Source organism: Cydia strobilella, chromosome 17 (genome assembly GCF_947568885.1).
Source record: "Cydia strobilella chromosome 17, ilCydStro3.1, whole genome shotgun sequence".
Classification (NCBI taxonomy): domain Eukaryota; kingdom Metazoa; phylum Arthropoda; class Insecta; order Lepidoptera; family Tortricidae; genus Cydia; species Cydia strobilella.
In genome coordinates, this window is record NC_086057.1 from 5,487,677 (window position 1) to 5,506,788 (window position 19,112).

At 36.6% G+C, this 19,112-nt stretch overlaps 1 protein-coding gene across 1 annotated transcript in view; it reads right to left on the minus strand.

Annotated features, from left to right (window-relative positions):
- The window catches only part of LOC134749031 (protein fem-1 homolog CG6966), an 83,332-nt gene extending 65,321 nt beyond the window's left edge, over nucleotides 1-18,011 (minus strand). Inside the window, exon 1 of the mRNA XM_063683925.1 lies at nucleotides 17,735-18,011. Coding sequence (XP_063539995.1) covers nucleotides 17,735-17,794 — 60 coding nt within the window. The 5' untranslated portion in view covers nucleotides 17,795-18,011. The remainder of the gene's footprint in view (nucleotides 1-17,734) is intronic.
- Nucleotides 18,012-19,112: the final 1,101 nt, after the last annotated feature.

Sequence of the window (19,112 nt, forward strand, 5' to 3'; positions counted from 1 at the left end):
CTCGTAACGTTCTCCTCCTAACAGTCTCCTAAGAATTAAAATCATACATTTCTGATGATGTTGTATCGTGTGTAACGTGTAGACGTTACCGGGATGTATATATGTATTTATAATTGAACAAAATTCCGTCCAGTGGCTTAAAAGTGTTTAAAACATAAACGATGAGCAAGAACACATATCCAAAAAAAAAAATCTATGTAAACAGTTCTTCCCTGGTTTCAGCGTGTATTTTTTAACGCGGAAACTTAGTACGTTGATCGTTTGATAGACATGATGTTTGTAAGTGTTGCTCTTCGATAACCTTTTAAACGCCACGCCTATCGTGAACGGCGCGTCATCGCGAACCTTCACCGGAACGCACGAAGGTTGATATTGGGCTGTATCCCAGCGCATCAGTTGACGACTTTGTCGTTCAAAGGGTTGTCGATATTGGTATGCAGCTCTGTAATATACATGAAGCTTTGGAAGTACGCTGCGGCCGATCAATATTTAAACAAACTCATGTACTATAGTGACGTGTAGCGATTAAAATGAGAGTTTAGTTGACAGTTTACAATACTTATTAAAAATGTTAAAATGAGAAGCGCTTTCACATGTCAAATTCTTTAAGATACGAAACATCATCTTGCGTATTTATAGATGGCTTTGCTTATAAGCGTCATAAAATAAGTCACTTTTTAACACCGGGGCGTTGAAAGTGCCGGACAATTTGTCACGCCGTCGTGTAGACAAAAGCGACCATATCATATCCGTACTGATGTCATGATATGTGTCAATGTTTTTTTGTATAGGAATTAACAGTTAAGTAGTTCAATCGCTTTCTACTTTGTCTAGTAATTTTCCTCCAATATAAAGAACAGGATAATGAACTCAAGTGGCTCTACTGGCAATCATAGAGTACGGTTTCATAAAAAAATCACATCGTAAGAACTCCAATTGAAATCCATTGTAAGAAAGACAGTCAAATGACTAGGTATATTTATTGGTCAAGTAACATTGATCACGAAGATCCTTCGCCGGAAACCTTACCTTAACAATGGTAATCACGGCAAGTAAAGTAGGTACAACTTACCTGCAACAAAGGTAAACAAAAATTAAATTTCTTAAAGCATTTGAGAAAAGCAAACTTGAGAGAATTGAGTTGGAGTCCCTACCTTACCTATGGGCCATACCAATGGCCATAGGCTATGGCCATTGGTAAGCGCAGAGAGTATAAAGTATAGGTTAAATATTTTTGTAACGTATTATGTAATCGACAAACATTGTGCTCATTTTGCGCGAAAACGAGGTAGCGCTACTCTGAAGTCCCTTTCTAACAAAAGCTCAAAAAGTGACATCCGCTTGTATTACAAAAGTTACAAGCTTTTGAGAAACGGGCCCCTGGCCAGTTCTTACAAATATCTTCCACAAATATTCTTTTACAAGTTTTGCAACTTTTAAAGAACCTAACCTAAGGGCTTAGTGCAACTTACATAATAGTAGTTTATGTGACTGCCACATAATGAAAGGCATCAAAGTAAGCGTGTGGGTTTAAGAAACGAACGAAGTGAGTATCTTAAAAACACCACACGAGTGTTTTATTGCCTAATTATGTACAGTTACATACACTATTTTATCTACATACATATTGTAATTAGAATAGGGTTCAAATCAAATTGTTATTTTTATCCAGACATATTCGAAATTTGAATGTCATTACCAAATCGATTTTGATATAATAATGAAACTATTACAACATTTTCACAGATAAGAAATGTGCTGTAACAAAACAGTTTATCTTAATGTTGGCCACTATTTACGAATTTTGAAGGCATCATAGAGGGTTTATGATAGGTATGTGTAATAAACGGTACGGCGATAAACGGTATTGCGTTATCGATAGACAAACAGCAGCATCATAAAAGCGGTCATTACTCGATCAATAACCGACTTGAAACCGTTTTAAAACGATCTGGAAACATTACAGTTTATTAAGCAATTGGTTCGGATTTGGTAATTATCTTGCCGATAATCGTTTTCAATGTTGTGCATATCGTAATGTAAGGTTAATAAAAACATGAAAGTTGTTTTGATAGATTATTTAAAAGTTTATTACGCGTATTGCACTGGACACATTTACTTTTTTTAAGGATTATATAATATAACGCGGCTTTGAACAGTCCTGTTTTGGTTATGACACAATACAGTATATTAAGCGTACCCCAAGTTCAAACTATCACAAGCTATTGCAAATACAATAAATTCAGCTTAAAACAAAGGAAAACCGACTTCAAAAGGATAAAGTAAAATATCTGGTAGCTTTGGTTAAGTTAAAATTTAAAGGATTTGAACTGTTCCCTCTATACCTCACGGGACTCATGATCAGAACTGGACCTTGAGAAAAGTGTTTCTTTATTAGCGAAGAAGTAAAATCGTCTAAGATTAAATACGCGTCGTTGAAGGATTCCGTTCTGATCTTCATCAGCAGTTCCTTTTCACCGATTGGTACGTTTTTTATGCAAATGCTTGATTAGTTGATGAAAATACAAAAATAAAATATATTAAAAGGTGCAGGAACCAGTGTAACATGGTATATTACGTAGGAATTCCTATAAAACATGAACGTATTAAGCGGATTCTACACTTCTACAGGTTCTACTGTATTATGATGATTCAAATGCTTCTTATTAAGGTTAATCTCCCCCGCATTCGCAGTGCGGATGTCGTAAAGAAAGAAAAATATGGCAACAGATAATGAGTCCCAGCCGACCTAGAATCCAGGCCTTGGCATACTGCCGGTGGATAACATAACAAACAAACGCACAAAGCGTCATTATTTATAATGAGCTCGTATTGATATTTAATATTCTTCATTATGTACAAAGCAACCATAAAACAAACACAATACAAATCAAATATCAAAGCCGTTCATTAACCTATCGACTCTTAGCCCTTCGAAATTTCAAGTCCATCAAACTTTAAGACATTTTATGTATTTTCTATGAACTGGCGTGGCAAAATATCGCGACAGCGAGAGGCATAGTGGAGGTTTTGCACTATATCGCGACATAACCGCTATTTCATACAAAAGTTCTATGGTATTAAAAAATGTGGCGCAACGCTGTGACGACATACGACGGACGAGAAGTGTCGCGAAAACTGTGTTACTAAATACCTACTATTTGGGAATAAATTCACGTGGCTGGCAATTCAAAATATTAACTATAATAAAGTACCTACTGTACCTATAATAGTGATGGCAATCTTGTTTTATATTCATGGCACCGTCAAGTTGAAATGAATGATTAATTAATCATATATGTAATAAGTATGATAACGTTTACAGATCTGAAATTCCCTTTAAATTGCTTGTACCTATTTCGTTAACTCAATCAACCTGTAAACACGCCTCAGACTATCTCACGTCAATTGTATGGAAATTAATACTTAAGACTTACGACCACCTTACGACACATTCACAATGCTTAGTTACCTTACCATACGCATCGCTTTAAAGAATCCTAGCGCTTCCATTATAAGTATAACCTCTGATTAGCCTTAATAGTTTGAAGTTTCTAGATCAAGTAAAAGTAGACGAGGAAAAACAAGTTGTAAAAAAATACGCACGCTCTTAATTTGTGTATCTCTTCCTACTCAATATTTCCTAGTGTCCATTAAAGTGATTTATGCACATAATTATATCGCGAATAGCTTCTAGAATTCGTGACCGTGGTATATGATATGATATCATAAGCAAAAACGTGGTAATTTACATGCTAAACATTGCCAATTTTTTATCAGCTAAGGAAAACAAATCTAAAGGGTGGTCGAGAGTAGAGTTGTGCCGTTCCCGGGAACGTTCCCCATATAAAGTCGTTATAAAGTCGACTGTTATGGAGAACCCCATAGCCGCACTGGCATGAGTCACTCAGTGTAAACCCGCTGTTAGCCCGCGGTACCGAACCCATTAAAGAGCAAGTAGCATTTAAAGGTCTGCACGTACTCGTACGAGATACCAATTAGCGATATTGGATGTTATGGGGCTTATTAAGGGCTATGAATTAAGCGTTTATGTAGGTTTTGGTGGATTAGTAACAATACGTTTAGTTTTAGTTTGCATTTAGAGTACAATGTGTAGCGAGCTGCAAAATTGCATGGACACATTATAAATGAAATTCATTCATAAAGTGGCGTTACAACTTTACTTTGCAGCTGGGTGTACAGACGAAGGCAAAAATGTCGATCCAGACAAATGGTATAAAAATATGTGAACACGACTTTATTGTCTAAGGTGTAAGAGCGTACACATATTTTTGAAACTTTGGGAATGTATATATATTTATTTGACTGTACATACATAGACTGGTATTTCTGTGTTCTGCCAAAACTACCAGGAAAATAATTGTGTGGACAGTGCATTTTGTTTTACTAAGATATTAATATAAGTATTAAGACATTTTTTTGTTTTTATCCCTTGGGGGGGATTGCCGTAGTCGCGCCACGCTTGGCAGGCGGGTTGGCGACCGCAGTTTGATAGAGGTAGTTCTCGGAGGACGCTGCTGCCCATCCACCGGATTTCCTTAAGTCGCCTCTTACGACACCCACGGAAAGAGAGGGGGGGGTGCTATTCTTACCCGGCACCACACGGGGGCATATTGCTCGCAGAACTGATGGCCGGTGGGGCCGGAAGGTTCTGGAGTGGCGTCCGCGTACCGGAAGACGAACTGCCGGTAGGCCTCCAACGAGATGGAGCGACGACCTGGTGAAGGTCGCGGGAATTCGGTGGTTGCGAGCGGCACAGGATCGGTCGGAGTGGCGAGCCTTGGGGGAGGCCTATGTCCAGCAGTGGACGTCTATCGGCTGACATGATGATGATGATGATGATTAAGACATTAATACTAATAATACTAAGATAAGTAAGACAAGCCTAGTGTTCTAGTACAGTCTATTAAATATCGACACGATATGGCACTGTGCCAAAAATATATGAACTCGTAGTCATCCTCCATCCATCCATCCTTATCAAAAGTGATAAATTTCCCGATTTCCTTCTCGAACGACGCTTTTACCAAAGCGCCCTCGCATCTGCAGGGGCGTCTGTGACTGTGACTACTTGACTGAGGATTACACCGTTTTCCTCAAAGTATTTTCCTTCGCCGAAGAGCAACTGTTAAATTAAATATCTTTGATATTTCGTACATGAGCTCGAAGAATACGAGCCAGGATTCGAACCTACGACCTCCAGTTTGGAAGCTACCTGTTATCTACTCTTTCAAGTCATTCATCAGACAGGAGTACGGTTTATTTTTTCCCAGTCTTCCAACCACGGAACTATTAACCTGACTAAACCAAATTTAAATGAGATTTGCGATGTTGAACTTCCTGATACGCGCCAGCATGGATTCGTTTCCTTATTCATCGTACAAGTATTACCGGAATTACAACCTTCGTCTTCAAATTTAAAATATAATGACGTCATTTATAAAATCTTTAATGATTTAAATCTTTTCTATGTTTACACTTAGGGGACATCCATTAATTTAACTCCAAACTAGGTTTTTTGACTCTCCCCCCCCCCCCCCCCCCCTTCTTACACTTGGTCACATTTGGCAAGCCTCTTTTCCTCCCCAGGTGTGTTATCACATTTTTTAAACGAAATCGTTAAATCGAATTAATTATTATTCATATTTTATCATAATATTTTTGACAAAAGAAATGCAGTAATTTTATAACCCAAAACGGATTAGGAAACAAAATTAAACGAATAAAAACGATTATCGTACCAAGAACTTGTTATTTAACTGTACAGCGAATAAAATAATTAAAATAAGTTAAAGTGACGTCACAAAGTTTGTGACACCTCCCTCCCCCTTGTCACATCATGTTACATTTTCTTGACCCCCTCCCACCCCTAAACGTGTGATGTAATTAATGGATGACCCCTTACGTATTTTCACTCGGTCGACATATTTCGGAAAGCCTATTATTAAGCCTAGGAGCCTATTTCAATGTTAGCATGGCTCCCGACAGTTTATAGATAATCGTTAATAAATTTACGGTTCTAATTAAATAGTTATTTAATAGTCCTAAAATTCATAACAGCAAATTTATTTACAATAAGGTTTTCCAGTCATTTTACCCTGTTACTGTATTTTTGGCTTGATCAAGCTGAGAGAAAATAAACAATTATTATATCATTATAGCTTTATTTATCCACACACTTGGTTACAAATTTGAAATACTAAGTTCATATATATATATTATTGTATGGCCCCTATAGGGTAGAAAGCCTCCTCCATCTTATTCCATGTCTGTCTGTCTTGAGCTGAGGTCATCCAGTTTTTACCAGCTGTTTTTACAACATCGTCGACACATCTTGCCCTTTGTCGACCATCTCGTCTTTTTCCAGTGGGGCCAAGCCACTTCGTTGTTTGCAGTGTCCGTCTGTTGTCCTGGTATCTTGCTATGTGGCCTGCCCATTTCCATTTCAGTGACATGCCGTGTTTTAGTGCATCCTTGATTTTTGTTTTGTTGCGTATGTCTGCATTTCGTGTTTTATCTATTCTTCTCAGTTTCAGGATACTTCTCTCCATGGCGTGCTGGCATGATAGGATTTTATTCTTGATCTTATTAGTATATGTCCAAGTCTGACTTCCGTATGTTAGGGAAGGTAAGATACATGAATCCATAATTATCTTCTTGAGGTTCAGACTGTAATTTCCTTTGAGTATTTCTTTCTGCGCCCAATACTTTTTCCATGTTGTGTTTATTCTCCTGTCTACTTCATTTTCGTGTCTGTTGGCGTCGAAAGATATTAGCTTTCCGAGGTATATATAATCTTTGACATATTCTATTGTGTGTTCTCCTACGGTAATCGGGGTTTGGTTGCGGTTGGTCATTATTTTAGTTTTGTCAGTATTCATTCCTAGTCCTACTTTTTTGCTTTCTGTGGCGAGATTTAGAAAGCATTTTTTCTAGTTCATCAGGAGTTTCACTGAACAGAGCTATATCGTCAGCGAATCGTAGATGTGTTAGACGTCTGTTAAGTATCCTCACCCCTCTGTTTATACAATAAACAATTAGCACATCGCAATTAATTAATTTAAATTTCACTATAATTGATACAGTTCTTCGTACTGTTCTTGTGTACGAAGAACTGTATTTAAATACTCCTAGTCGTAAAGCATTTTATTCAGCGATTTTGTTTTACATGCAAAACATGCATATTTAATTTGTTTTGAATTTAATGAACATGGTTTACGAGTATGTCGTTATAAAAAGTACCTAAACTACTCGTTATACGGTAGGCGTGGGTAAGTAAATTCGCGGTCTCATGACTATTCAGATTAAGTATTCAGCATGTACAATTAATTGTACGCGACATTTCACTCTTTTTTACTAGAATAAGATAAAAACGTGCATTCATGTTGACGAGCGTGACGATTAAGGTGCATCCACACTGCAGTTAACTTTTGTGTATCAACTGTGGAGAAACACTGCGCAACGGTAAGTAACTAGGTATGTTACCTAATGTTACCGTGTTGCACAGTGTGGCTCCACAAAAGTTAACTGTGATGTGAATGCACATTTAGGTCTTTGATGATTGGTCCCGTTATTGAACTGATGACCTGAGAACCTTATGTTTTCAAACTGAGTGTAAGGTTTGGTGTCTTCGTTAGTTGATATTACAGTACAATGTACACTTAGGTACGACGTTATTCTCTGAATCCTATTAAATTTGGCTCAATTTCTCGCTGTGACTCACCGGTTTATTCTTTGACACCCCTGGAGTAGCAAGACAGAAAACAGCGCGCCCATTTACTTCCTACGTCATATTATAAAAATTGGCCACCGTGTTTACGCTACAGTAGGTAGGTAGATACACATACGACATTGTGCTCCTAATCTTTTTAAAATATCTAAATCCAGGCCAATTTCTCGCGCTGATTCACCGACGCATCTTCAATTTACTCACAAAGCGCTAAACGGTTAAAATTAACCCACCCGCGCTCGCGACCAGAACGATATCTTTGGCACGGCGTAAACAGCTCATGCCTGTTTACAACAAAATATATTTAGTTGCTTTGTTTATATTTGATAGCTTGAACGGAGTAACCTATATAATGCTGTGATTTCTTAGCCTAAGAAGTGTTAACAGAGGACCTAACGCGAACGTAGAAAATAGCACCACTATATGACAGTAAATATCCCGTCCCGTCCACAACGCAGCAAATGATAACTTGTGATAAATACTTATATCTCGTTATTTTTAGCATTAGAAAAAGGTAAACAATTTTGACGCGTCTTTTTATTGAAAAATAGATTTGAGATATAATCACAGCAAATTTGTAACAAATTAACAATTACATAGCATATATAAGATCATTTACATTATTTTGGTTTCATAAAGTAATTGTTACAAATTTTTAGTGACATGAAAAAAAACAATAAAAAGACATGTCAAGATGTTTACCATTTTTCTAATGCTAAAAAAACGAGGTACAAATAAACAATAATTGAAAAAGCTCATGTTAAAACATGTATCGGCAAATTGCAATTTTGTACAACAGAGGTTCAGAAATGTCTATTTTAAAAGCATTGGCATTTAAATCCGGTTCTGAGCTAGCTCTATGTGTCACCAGTGTCACTGATTCAAATGCATCGAAATTTAGATACAAGAATGCAATCTACAATTTGAATTTCGGTAATTCATTTGCATTAAATTTTCAATATTGTTAATTAACTTGACCAACTTTGATTCTAATGTAAGGCTTTTTAGAATCATTGACGCCATTACGCTTAAAACAAGAAACATCATTTGTCCTTATAATGGCCTGTTTATATTCTTCATCCTGTATATAGGTACGTTGACAGTGACACAACACAAAGCGAAGTCAACGCGCAACTGGAATCTAAATTAGTTCACTTACTCACAGCGTCTATTCGTTTTGCCCTTTTCGCTCATAACATCAAACACTTACTTTCATTTTAAACTTAACCCACAAGTATTTAAAGTTGAATTTAGAATAGGCTTAAATGAATTGCACATTAGCTAGGCAGTTTTAAAAGGTCGTTTGAGTCATTGAAGTCCTAGGCACATACGTCAGTTTGTAAGTAATGGAGTGTTTTGTCCACTTGTGCTGAGTCAGTCGGTCATTCGCTCTTAGCCAGGAAAAGCAAGAACAAGGAAGACACCTGTTTTTGTGCTTCATTGCTTCCTATAGTTCACTTTGTTAGGCCGACTTTGTTGGCTAGGTGCCAAGATAATACAAAGGTGGTTTTTGCGGCAAGTGTCTGTGTGACGGCCTATATAGGGTATCATCACGTCGATCCCATTATAATAAATTAATAAGCGTATAATAAAGGAAGGCGTTGTAATATAAAGTTTATTGTTTATGGGAAAAGATTTTAAATTATTATTATTATATGTACAATAGTCTTAGCTCCATTTCCAGAAGGCTAATTTGAAACAAAACTACCTACTATGTGACAGTGACACAGAGGACTTTTAGAGGATTGAAAAAAAAATGTGTTAAAACGACCTATAATTTTTACCATTTATATTATAAGATTTATTAGATAATGTTTTACCCGACTGACGGAGGGAGTGCATTGTTGTTCAAAATATGTATACGTGTACGTAGGTATGCGTGTGTCTATATCAGCTATATCTGCACACTTCAATATTACAATGCGCATCTTTTGATGGACTTCAACGTGAAATATATTATTTCTGTACATTTATTAGACTTAGTTGTTGGGGTAACATAAAAATTACTTAATTAAGTGCCTACCTACCTATCTTCATATTGCCAGTAAGAGAACACGTTTTAGAGATAAGGCCACCTGTATCTTTACCGATCGTTAGATTTAAGTTCATGTGTTGCTTTCTTCTGTATTTTGGTGAACAATAAAAAATATTCGTGATTATTGGTCTTGTGTTGTATTTTTCATTTACTTGTTATCATCCATCATAAACGCTTCACGCGCTCATACTAGACTACTACTTACATAGCGCGCTCATATTCACATGGCGCCTGCGCCACCCTGAAGCCCGACATTCTGAGAGCGCGCGGGCGCTCTACATATATACCCATACTAGTAAGTCGGGCGAAGCCCGATATTCTTATATCGAAAACGAATAACCGTCATATTTTTCATTCAACCTTATCATTTGCTTTGCCGACGAATACACCCGATAACATACTTACCTCGATACATGTCATGTACTCAAGCAACGCTAATTGTTATTATTCATAAAATTACGCATCGATCTACCAACTTTTAGTTAAAAGAGTTTATGTGTTAATAAATAGATAACTTTTAGTCACTATTATAGTTACTTTACAATGTCTCTATCATTAGGACTTATAATTCGGAGAGCGGGGACCTATATTATAATATAATATAGAGTTGAGTCGTTCTTGAGAATTAACGATGGGAAATATTCTCGAGCGAGAATGTTTCCCATACAAAACGGAGAACTTTCTTGAGAACGACACTACCCTCCCTCTCAAGCGTAGAACCTTTTATAATTTCATTTGAATTACAGATATCTTAGAATACCATCAAACAAAGCAGTGCAATTTGATATCAAAATTTTGTTTATTTTTGTAGTGTCATATGTAGCTATGTTTTTAAATACTTGTTTATGTTTGACACAGCTATATTTATCCGTTGTTTGTAGTTATATACGACGAGTGGAAATAGCCACATTTCTGAAGTGTTGCGATGTCGATAATGGCTTTATCTCGTATGATGGCAACACTGTTTTTAATGTGTTTTGCGTTTAAATGTACTTATATTAGTATGACTTTACACTCAAATTGCCTCGACTAAATATGAAATGTATGAAAAGGGTGGTCCTAAATTCGTCATGGTTATTAGACGCAATAGGAAACAAATTTTGTGATAATAGTGGTCATTTGTTATTAATTAACTGAAGTGACTGGCTGTAAGGTTTATTGGGAAGGAACCTATATCTATGTGTTTATATTATGGTGGAAAACGAGCGTGCTGTCTTTTATGTGCTGTACAAAATTACTTACATTGCTACTTACAATGCAACATACAAGCTACATACCTACAAAACGGATCCTCAGCAGCTGCCAACACTCAAAGGAGTCAAAGGGATCGAAATATCACACTATTTTTACTTTCTCAACAGGTATCTACATGCAACATAATTATTTTTATGCTTTAAAAAATCACCTGCTCCCATTTTTTTATCAAATATACTTTTGATCGCATCCAATTAGTCTTTGAAACAGACAGGCCACTCCATCATCCGCCATAGTATTTCCAAAACCATCTTCATCTAGATTCCTTATTTAACTTGACCTTGCGTTGCGTTAGCGAGTATACTAGATTGCAGTTCAAAGTTAAACTGGGCCTTGATATGAATAACAAGCAAGTCCCGATTCCATCTCGGCGCCCACTCGCTGTAAACGCGCTTAAATAAGGTCGATGCTCTCCCACCTACTTTTCCTATGGAATGCTCCAGCGCAGTGTTTTGATACGGACGGTCGGGACATTTCTAGAATAAGGTGATTTTTAAAGAGATGGACCGAATATGGACTTTGCCGTATTCGGTCGAGTACGAATATTCGGTTCAGATCATACCGAACCGAATATTCGGTTGGGCTAAAACTGCCTAAAACGCTGAAAACAAGTTGATACAGGTCCGCGATCTGCACTCTGCACGTGTTTTTGACTCTTCCCCTCTGGACCGGCCGGGAATGTTTATGAAAAGAAACGGAACCGTGTCAATGCCTGACCGCAAAGTGCACCCGCGCCAGCAAACGGACGCTCTTAAAAAATAAATAAATACATTTTATAGGACATTCTTACACAGATTGACTAAGTCCCACGGTAAGCCCAAGGAGGCATGTGTTATGGGTACTCAGACAACAATAATAATTTGTTTATTCGGTAAATATTCAGCAGTTCGAACTGAACTATTCGGCCGAATACGAATACCGAATGTAAGGTTCCAAAATTGTTATTACATTTATATTGGTTTAGTTTCATGTATGTGTGTCATAATATGCAATTTATTTGAAATATTTGATAATGTTTGAACGACTCGACAATTGAGAACAAATATCAGCGTTGGCTGAGGTTCGAAAATTGGCGGGTCGTTGCCCATGGCGGGAAACGAGAAATTAAAAAAAAAGAAAAAAAAGGAAAGAAAGGAGAGGGTTGGTTGGACGAAGAGGTTTATGATTGTAACGGATAATAAATATAAGTTTGTCCTATACTTATTGTTTGGAGTTTTACTGGTTTTATCTTACACGAATAATTACCGACGAAAGAAATTCCAGTTTTTACCTCAACAATTTCAAAGTGATAATTTACTAGAGCAAGCGACCAATAAACCAGATAGAAACAACGAACTACATAATGGGAAACTTTAATTATCTGCCCGTTAAGTAAGATTGAATGCGAGATGCAAGGTACGTAATTGACTAGCAAACCAACTCCTTTTGAGAAGCGATTTAAAAAAGAGTATTATAGAAAATAATTAAAATAAATATTCGTTTATTTCAGGCCTGGAAATAATGTACAATTTCTGCCGTATTGTACAATCGCCATCACATATATTAGAGCGGCCACAATTATCTATATAGGTAGGTATATTTGATGTACGTAGAGACTGCCAAAAAGGTTTTGTAAGAAAAACAACGTCAGTTCGCTTTTTTAAGACCTACAGGAAACAGATAGGTTACATCATGGGGTTCTTGAAAAAAAGAACTGTACCTGTTTTTAAAGGGTCGGCAACGCACATGTAACACCCCTGTGAGGAGTTGCAGGAGTTCATAGGTTACGGTGATCGTTTACCACCAAGCGGACCGTATGATTGTTTGCCATGTTTGGTAAATATTTAAAAAAAAAACTTTTCAAATACATACCTTTACTCGATACTTCGCTTAGTTTGACTACTGCTTAATACCGTTTAATCACAGTTTAATCTCTTCTCTCTTATCTCTCTTATTAGCCTATGTGTGTGTCCCACTGCTGGGCAAAGGCCTCCCCTCTCCCTTTCCAATCCTCCCTGTGTTGAGCAAGATCCCGCCAATCCCGCTGGAACGATCGAAATCGTCCCGCCATCTCTTTCCCGGTCCGTTTAATAGTTTCGGAAAAAACTAATAGTTATGATCATCCAATCATCATCAGCGTGTCGCCACGCCCTACTCGTAGATAAGTAGTTAAAGATATCATATCAATTTTATTACCAATAACGGCGCTTTTATTTATTACTTGCTCCAAGCATCTCAAACCACAAATAAGCCCAGTGAAACTCGCCTTTTATGACTTTGTGAATATGACTATAGTGAACAACAAATAAGTATGTACCACCAGGTAGTAACAGTCAATTAATCTAGATTTTTCATACGCACAAAATACGAAAATTAGGTTCCAACCGAAGTCTCGGTTTCCATAAATTCCGGTATAAAAATCATATTTCGGCCGAAGGTTCGATTTCGGCCAAAAAAACTATATTTTCGGATTTTTCGGTAGTGTCCGGCCGAAGTTTCGGTTTCGACTTTCGATATGAAAATCATTTTTCCCCTCACTAGCTCGGAAAGCCGTCTTTTATCCTTTAAAACAAGCGGGGAAAAACGCATTTTATCCACTAGTGGGGAAAGTAATTTGACCTTGGATGGAGCGTGTTTAAGTAGCTTGACAGATAACAAAACGTAAAACGCTCATAATAATGGTTCGTTCGTTATTAATTATCATTAGATAAATGATTTGAAAATCTAATAAAAAATACCAGATTTAGCTTTATTTAATGATCTTAAGTCATAAACCTTAAAATTCCATAATAAACGTTTATTTTTTAATAATTATGTTAAATATAATTCTGAACGCACAAGTTAAGTCGATGCTATTTCAAAACGCATCATTGACATTTCATACGTTAGAAATGTCAACATTGACAACAAAAATTTTGCTTTAAAACTTCTCACGTAAAAGTACAGAATTTCGAGAGTTTTTTGTTATAATATCGTAAAAAAATGAGTGATTCCAGTTGATGAAGATGATCTAACGCCTGTGAATGTTGCACTTTCCTCGCTATAGTGAAGGGAAAAGTTTTGTGTTACACACGGGTGCAAATGTATTTTACTTCTCGTGTGTTGAAACACTCGCGGGTAAAATACAACTTTGCACCCTTGTATAACAAATAACTATTTCGAAACACTAGAGAAAAATTTAAACCTTAGGTTTCAGTTTCGACAAAAAAACCGGTTTCGGTCGGACACTAACGAAAATATAGTTTGTCAAAGGACTGTCTCATTTCAAACATAGACAGAGAGAATCATATTATGTTTATCCTACACTAGTACTAAGCACCTAAAAGAAAAGGATGAGTATAGTTTTTTTTTTGTTCTTATTTACTGACAATTTACAACAATGATGACGACGTTGTATAAAGCTTGTCAGTGTTTTATATTTAGGTACTAGCCTCTGCTACTACAAAAAGTACACAAAACCTTCAGCTTCATAAGTAGGTACATATAGGTACAGTCAGGGGCATAAATATATATACATTCCCAAACTATAAAACTCCCGTGAGACTCAAACATATTCAATTATTTTAAACCGGGTCACTCACGTATTATTAAGTCGAATAGCTCGACATGTTTACGGTTTAAAATAATTTAATACATTCCCAAAGTTTCAAAAATATGTTTACGCTCTTACACCTTAGACAATAAAGTCGTGTTCACATATTTTTGAGCCATTTGTCTGGATCGATATTTTTGCCTTCGACTGTACTACCTTTTAATAGGTATATGAAATCATAAAGCAGGTACAGTAGGTCTCCTTTCCCTGTAGTTATGTAATGGCGAAACCGCTTCCTAGACACTAGGAAGCCGGTGGGAAATTGAGTTATGGATGTGATTGAACACATCTCAATTTACCGTGACGCAATGTACAGTTGGTGACATAAAATTCTGTTTAAATTTCACTACCTTTTTCTTGGTGGTTCCAATGTTAAGTTTTGGTGACTACCTAGGTTTGGCTTTTGATAGCAGTTGCTGCCGGTAAGGGCATTTATTTTTGTGTTCACCACAAATATTTGTTCCTTAGTAAGATGTTTTCTAAGTATTTAAGAGTCCCCGGCAAGCTCGGCCGAATTTCACCCTCCCATACAAGCGGAGTTTCGTTCTCATTTTAAAACTATGTGTTGGATTGTAACCAAACTTTGCATATACAATGACATGAGGTATATCTAGGTTTGTAATTAGTTTACATAGCTCCAGTTTATAAAACAAACGAAATAGAGCAAAAACAAGTTTTGTATGAAAAACTTAAATTCGCTTTATTTTTTTACTATGGTGTCTGAAGCTACATAAACTAACTACAGACCTAGATATCTTATTGTTATTACAAAGTTTCAGACCAATCTAGGGAGTCGTTATAAATGAGAGTGTAACTATGTTTGTAAGGAGAACCAAGCTTGTCGGGGACTCTTAAGTACATACTTATAATATGTAATAGTAATAGTAGTAGTAATAGTAATAGCCTTTATTTCATGCTTCTTTTTTTTCAATTACGTAAATTTCAATTATTATTGGTTTATTATTTGCATGTCGCTTGAGCGGAAAAGGCCTCCCCCAGTTTTTCCCATTCCTTCCTATCCTGTGCTGTTCTCCACCAGTATCTGTCGAAGTTCACTAGCTCGTCTCTCCATCTTTTATTTGGTCTTTTTTGTTTTCTCGTTATTCCTATTGGTGACCATTCTGTGACACGTTTAGTCCACCGGTTATCCGTTGTTCGACATATATGGCCAGCCCAGGCCCATTTGTTGTTTTTTATTGCGTATATTGTATCTTTTACTCCAGTTGTCTCTCTTATGACTTCGTTTCTGATTCTGTCCTTAATTTTAATTTTTAACATTGACCGTTCCATAGCTCTTTGACAGATTTTCAGTTTATGAATATGTTTCCCAATGGGGCTCCAGGTTTGGGCACCGTAAGTTAAGGTAGGTAGGACAGCAGTATCAAATACCTTTTTCTTTATGGCCATCGACATATCACTCTTCAGTCACTTATAATATGTATCTATATATTATATATATAGTCGTCTTGTACCCACAACCAAGCCTTATTGATCTTACTTTGAGACTAGGTCGATTTGTGTTAGATTGTCCCATAATACTCATTTATTTATTCTAGTTTAAAGGTCTTTTTGTGTTTATCTACGAGTTGCTTGAAAGTAAAGAAGAACTGGAAAGACAAAAATGAGATGGGAAGATGAGTTCAGGCAGGTGGCTGGAGCCTTCTGGAGAAGACAGGTTCTGGACAGGGACTCGTGGAGGAATATGGGAGAGGCCTATGCCAAGAGCAACCAGACAAGACGTCTGCGGAGAAAGGCTAGCAGTAAGCAGTAAAGAAGAACTATTCATTTGAAGAAGTTCAGTTGAAGTTACACATCCATTCACAATTCACTTAACAATTTAATCTGTTCAGTTGTAGACATATTACAACAGAAGGACAGACATTTTAATATACCTACCCAAATAGTGAAAATTGGGTCTAAATCAGTGATCAATATTACTTATAGGATACCTAATCATAAATAAATCAACTTGTAAAAAATCCACAAGAAGTAACTAAGGCTTGTGTAGTGGGCTCTAGTTAAATAGAGGTATTATGAGAGAAATGCGTGTTAGGCTAAGAAACAAGTGTTGAAAGCATAACAATATTTAACAAAAAAATCATTTTTCATTACATGAATATGAATGAATATTCATTATACAATGCAGATTAAACAAAAACTTCATGTAAATGTTAACTCAATTTATGTTCAGAATTTGAATATGTATTTGTTGTATCTAATTTAGTTAACAACATTATACTGCTGCATAATTTTATAGCTTTATATTTAGAACTAAATTGTTGAATTAGGAATGTGGCAGTCTAAAAAAATTCTAACAATTAATTGTATGAAGTTGTTTTCGGATTTAACTCATTCATGCATTAAGTGATGTGGTATTTTCGGGATAAATTATGTAACTATTTGTGATTATTACATAAATCGTAAATAAATTACATCAGCGGTTCTCTTTTTTTTTGTGACTGATCCCTTTTGGAAAGCGAAATATTAGACGGAGCCCCAAAAAAAATCGTTTGTCACTGTGGACCAGATATATTAGACCAATAGAAGAGCTGATTTTTTTTTTCTTATTATTACAAGGATTCTCGCGGAGCCCCAACAGAGGCTTTGCGGTGCCCTAGGGGTCCGCAGAGCACACTTTGAGAATGGCTGGATTAGATGGCGCACTTTATTTGTGCTTGTTTTGATAATGAAAAACTAGTACCTTAGTACTAGAAATTTAGTGTGCATAAATAAAATATTTAGATCTTAGTACAGAAATAATTCACACATAAAAAGTAGATTATTGTTTTGTAACGAAATATTCACGTTTTATAGTGAATATTTCGTACAAAATAATTGCAAAGGCAAATACTAGAGCACGTGGCGTAAATTAAAACTAACTTGGACCAAAAATAGCTACATGAACCACATATCAACTGTAACGTTGCAACATTTAGCAGTTTTAGCACCCCAATTTCAAGCGGAATGCAGGTAACTGTGCACAATTTCTACAGTTACTCCGCCAGTTCATTTGGCATATAGACTATTTACGTAAGTATAGGAGAAATATTTCTTACAACATCGATACTTAAAATTATACATTATTAATGCAATATGTACAGTGTACTTAGTATTTAATACTTACTTTCAATCGCGTTAAATTCCCATCTCTCGCAGCGTTAAAAACGGCTGTTTTGAAATCCATTTTGCTTTGCCTCTGAGCGACGCAAAATCCTCAGATAATTAAACTACCACTTCAAAAACAACACTTCCTTTTAGTAATAATCATTGAAAAATCACTGATTCACGTGGTAAATTAATTCAAGCAACCAAAATGCGTGGTTTATCTCAAAACACTCCGATCGACTTCTTTCTTATCGAACAGCTGCACCGCGACGGCGACGGTCTACCAATACTGCCATTTTGTCAGTGTTGCCACGTGTTGGAATTTAAAATCCCTCAATATTGTATAGCGATTATAAAATATATACAATGTGTGGCCTATAATAGGAGCAAAAAATTAAACTGTAGGCTGTACTCCTCAAACTCACAACATCAGGATGGCTAAAGTGGCGACAACTAACAAGCGTAATGTGTGACAGAAAAATGCCGATTAAATTTAAGGGCAAAATGTACAAAACTGCGATAAGACCTGCGATTTTATACGGATCTGAATGTTGGACAACCAATAAGAGCCATCTCCAGAAACTTCACACCACGGAGATGCGTATGTTGCGTTGGTCGGGAGGTGTCACACTAATGGATAGGGTCCGCAATGGCTACATAAGGGGAAGCTTCAAGGTCGCACCTATAGCTGACAAAGTGGTAGAAAAACGCCTCCGATCGTATGGGCACGTACAGAGACGCCCTGAAGACTACATAGTCAAGCTGGCTTTAAACTTGCCGACGATACAAAGAGGACGGGGAAGACGCCCTTCCACCTAGTGGATGACGGTCGAGAAAGACCTCAAAGAAATAAACGTCAATAAAGACACCGCACAAAATCGCGTGCAATGGAGAAGATGGACAAGGAGGGCCGACCCCAAGTAAATGGGAATAACGGTCGAGGAATATATATATATGTACTCTTCAAACTGACCAACATTTGTTCAGCGACTTTAAAAAATAATGAAGACTAGACTTCGTATTTTTCATCAATGTACGCCATTATCTTTGTGATTGACGTTGCCTGTCACACCTTAAACAAAATTCGCAATACATTGCGTCTTGGAAAAAACTTTAAAGTGTATTAAAAATCAAAACACAAGTTATTTTTAAGTCGCTGAACAAATGTTGGTCGGTATGAGGAGTACAGCCTACAGTTTAATTTTTTGCTCCTATTACAGGCCACACATTGTATAGATGTAGTGCATAATTGTTTTCCATCGTATTTTCTTGGAAACGTTCGTATTTTTCAACTGTGGTTACTCATAGAGTACGTCTGAATGTATGCCGAATTAAACCAGTTTGACAGTGATTGAGTGACAGTACTGGCTTCTCTCGAATGCGGCTGACCCTTAATT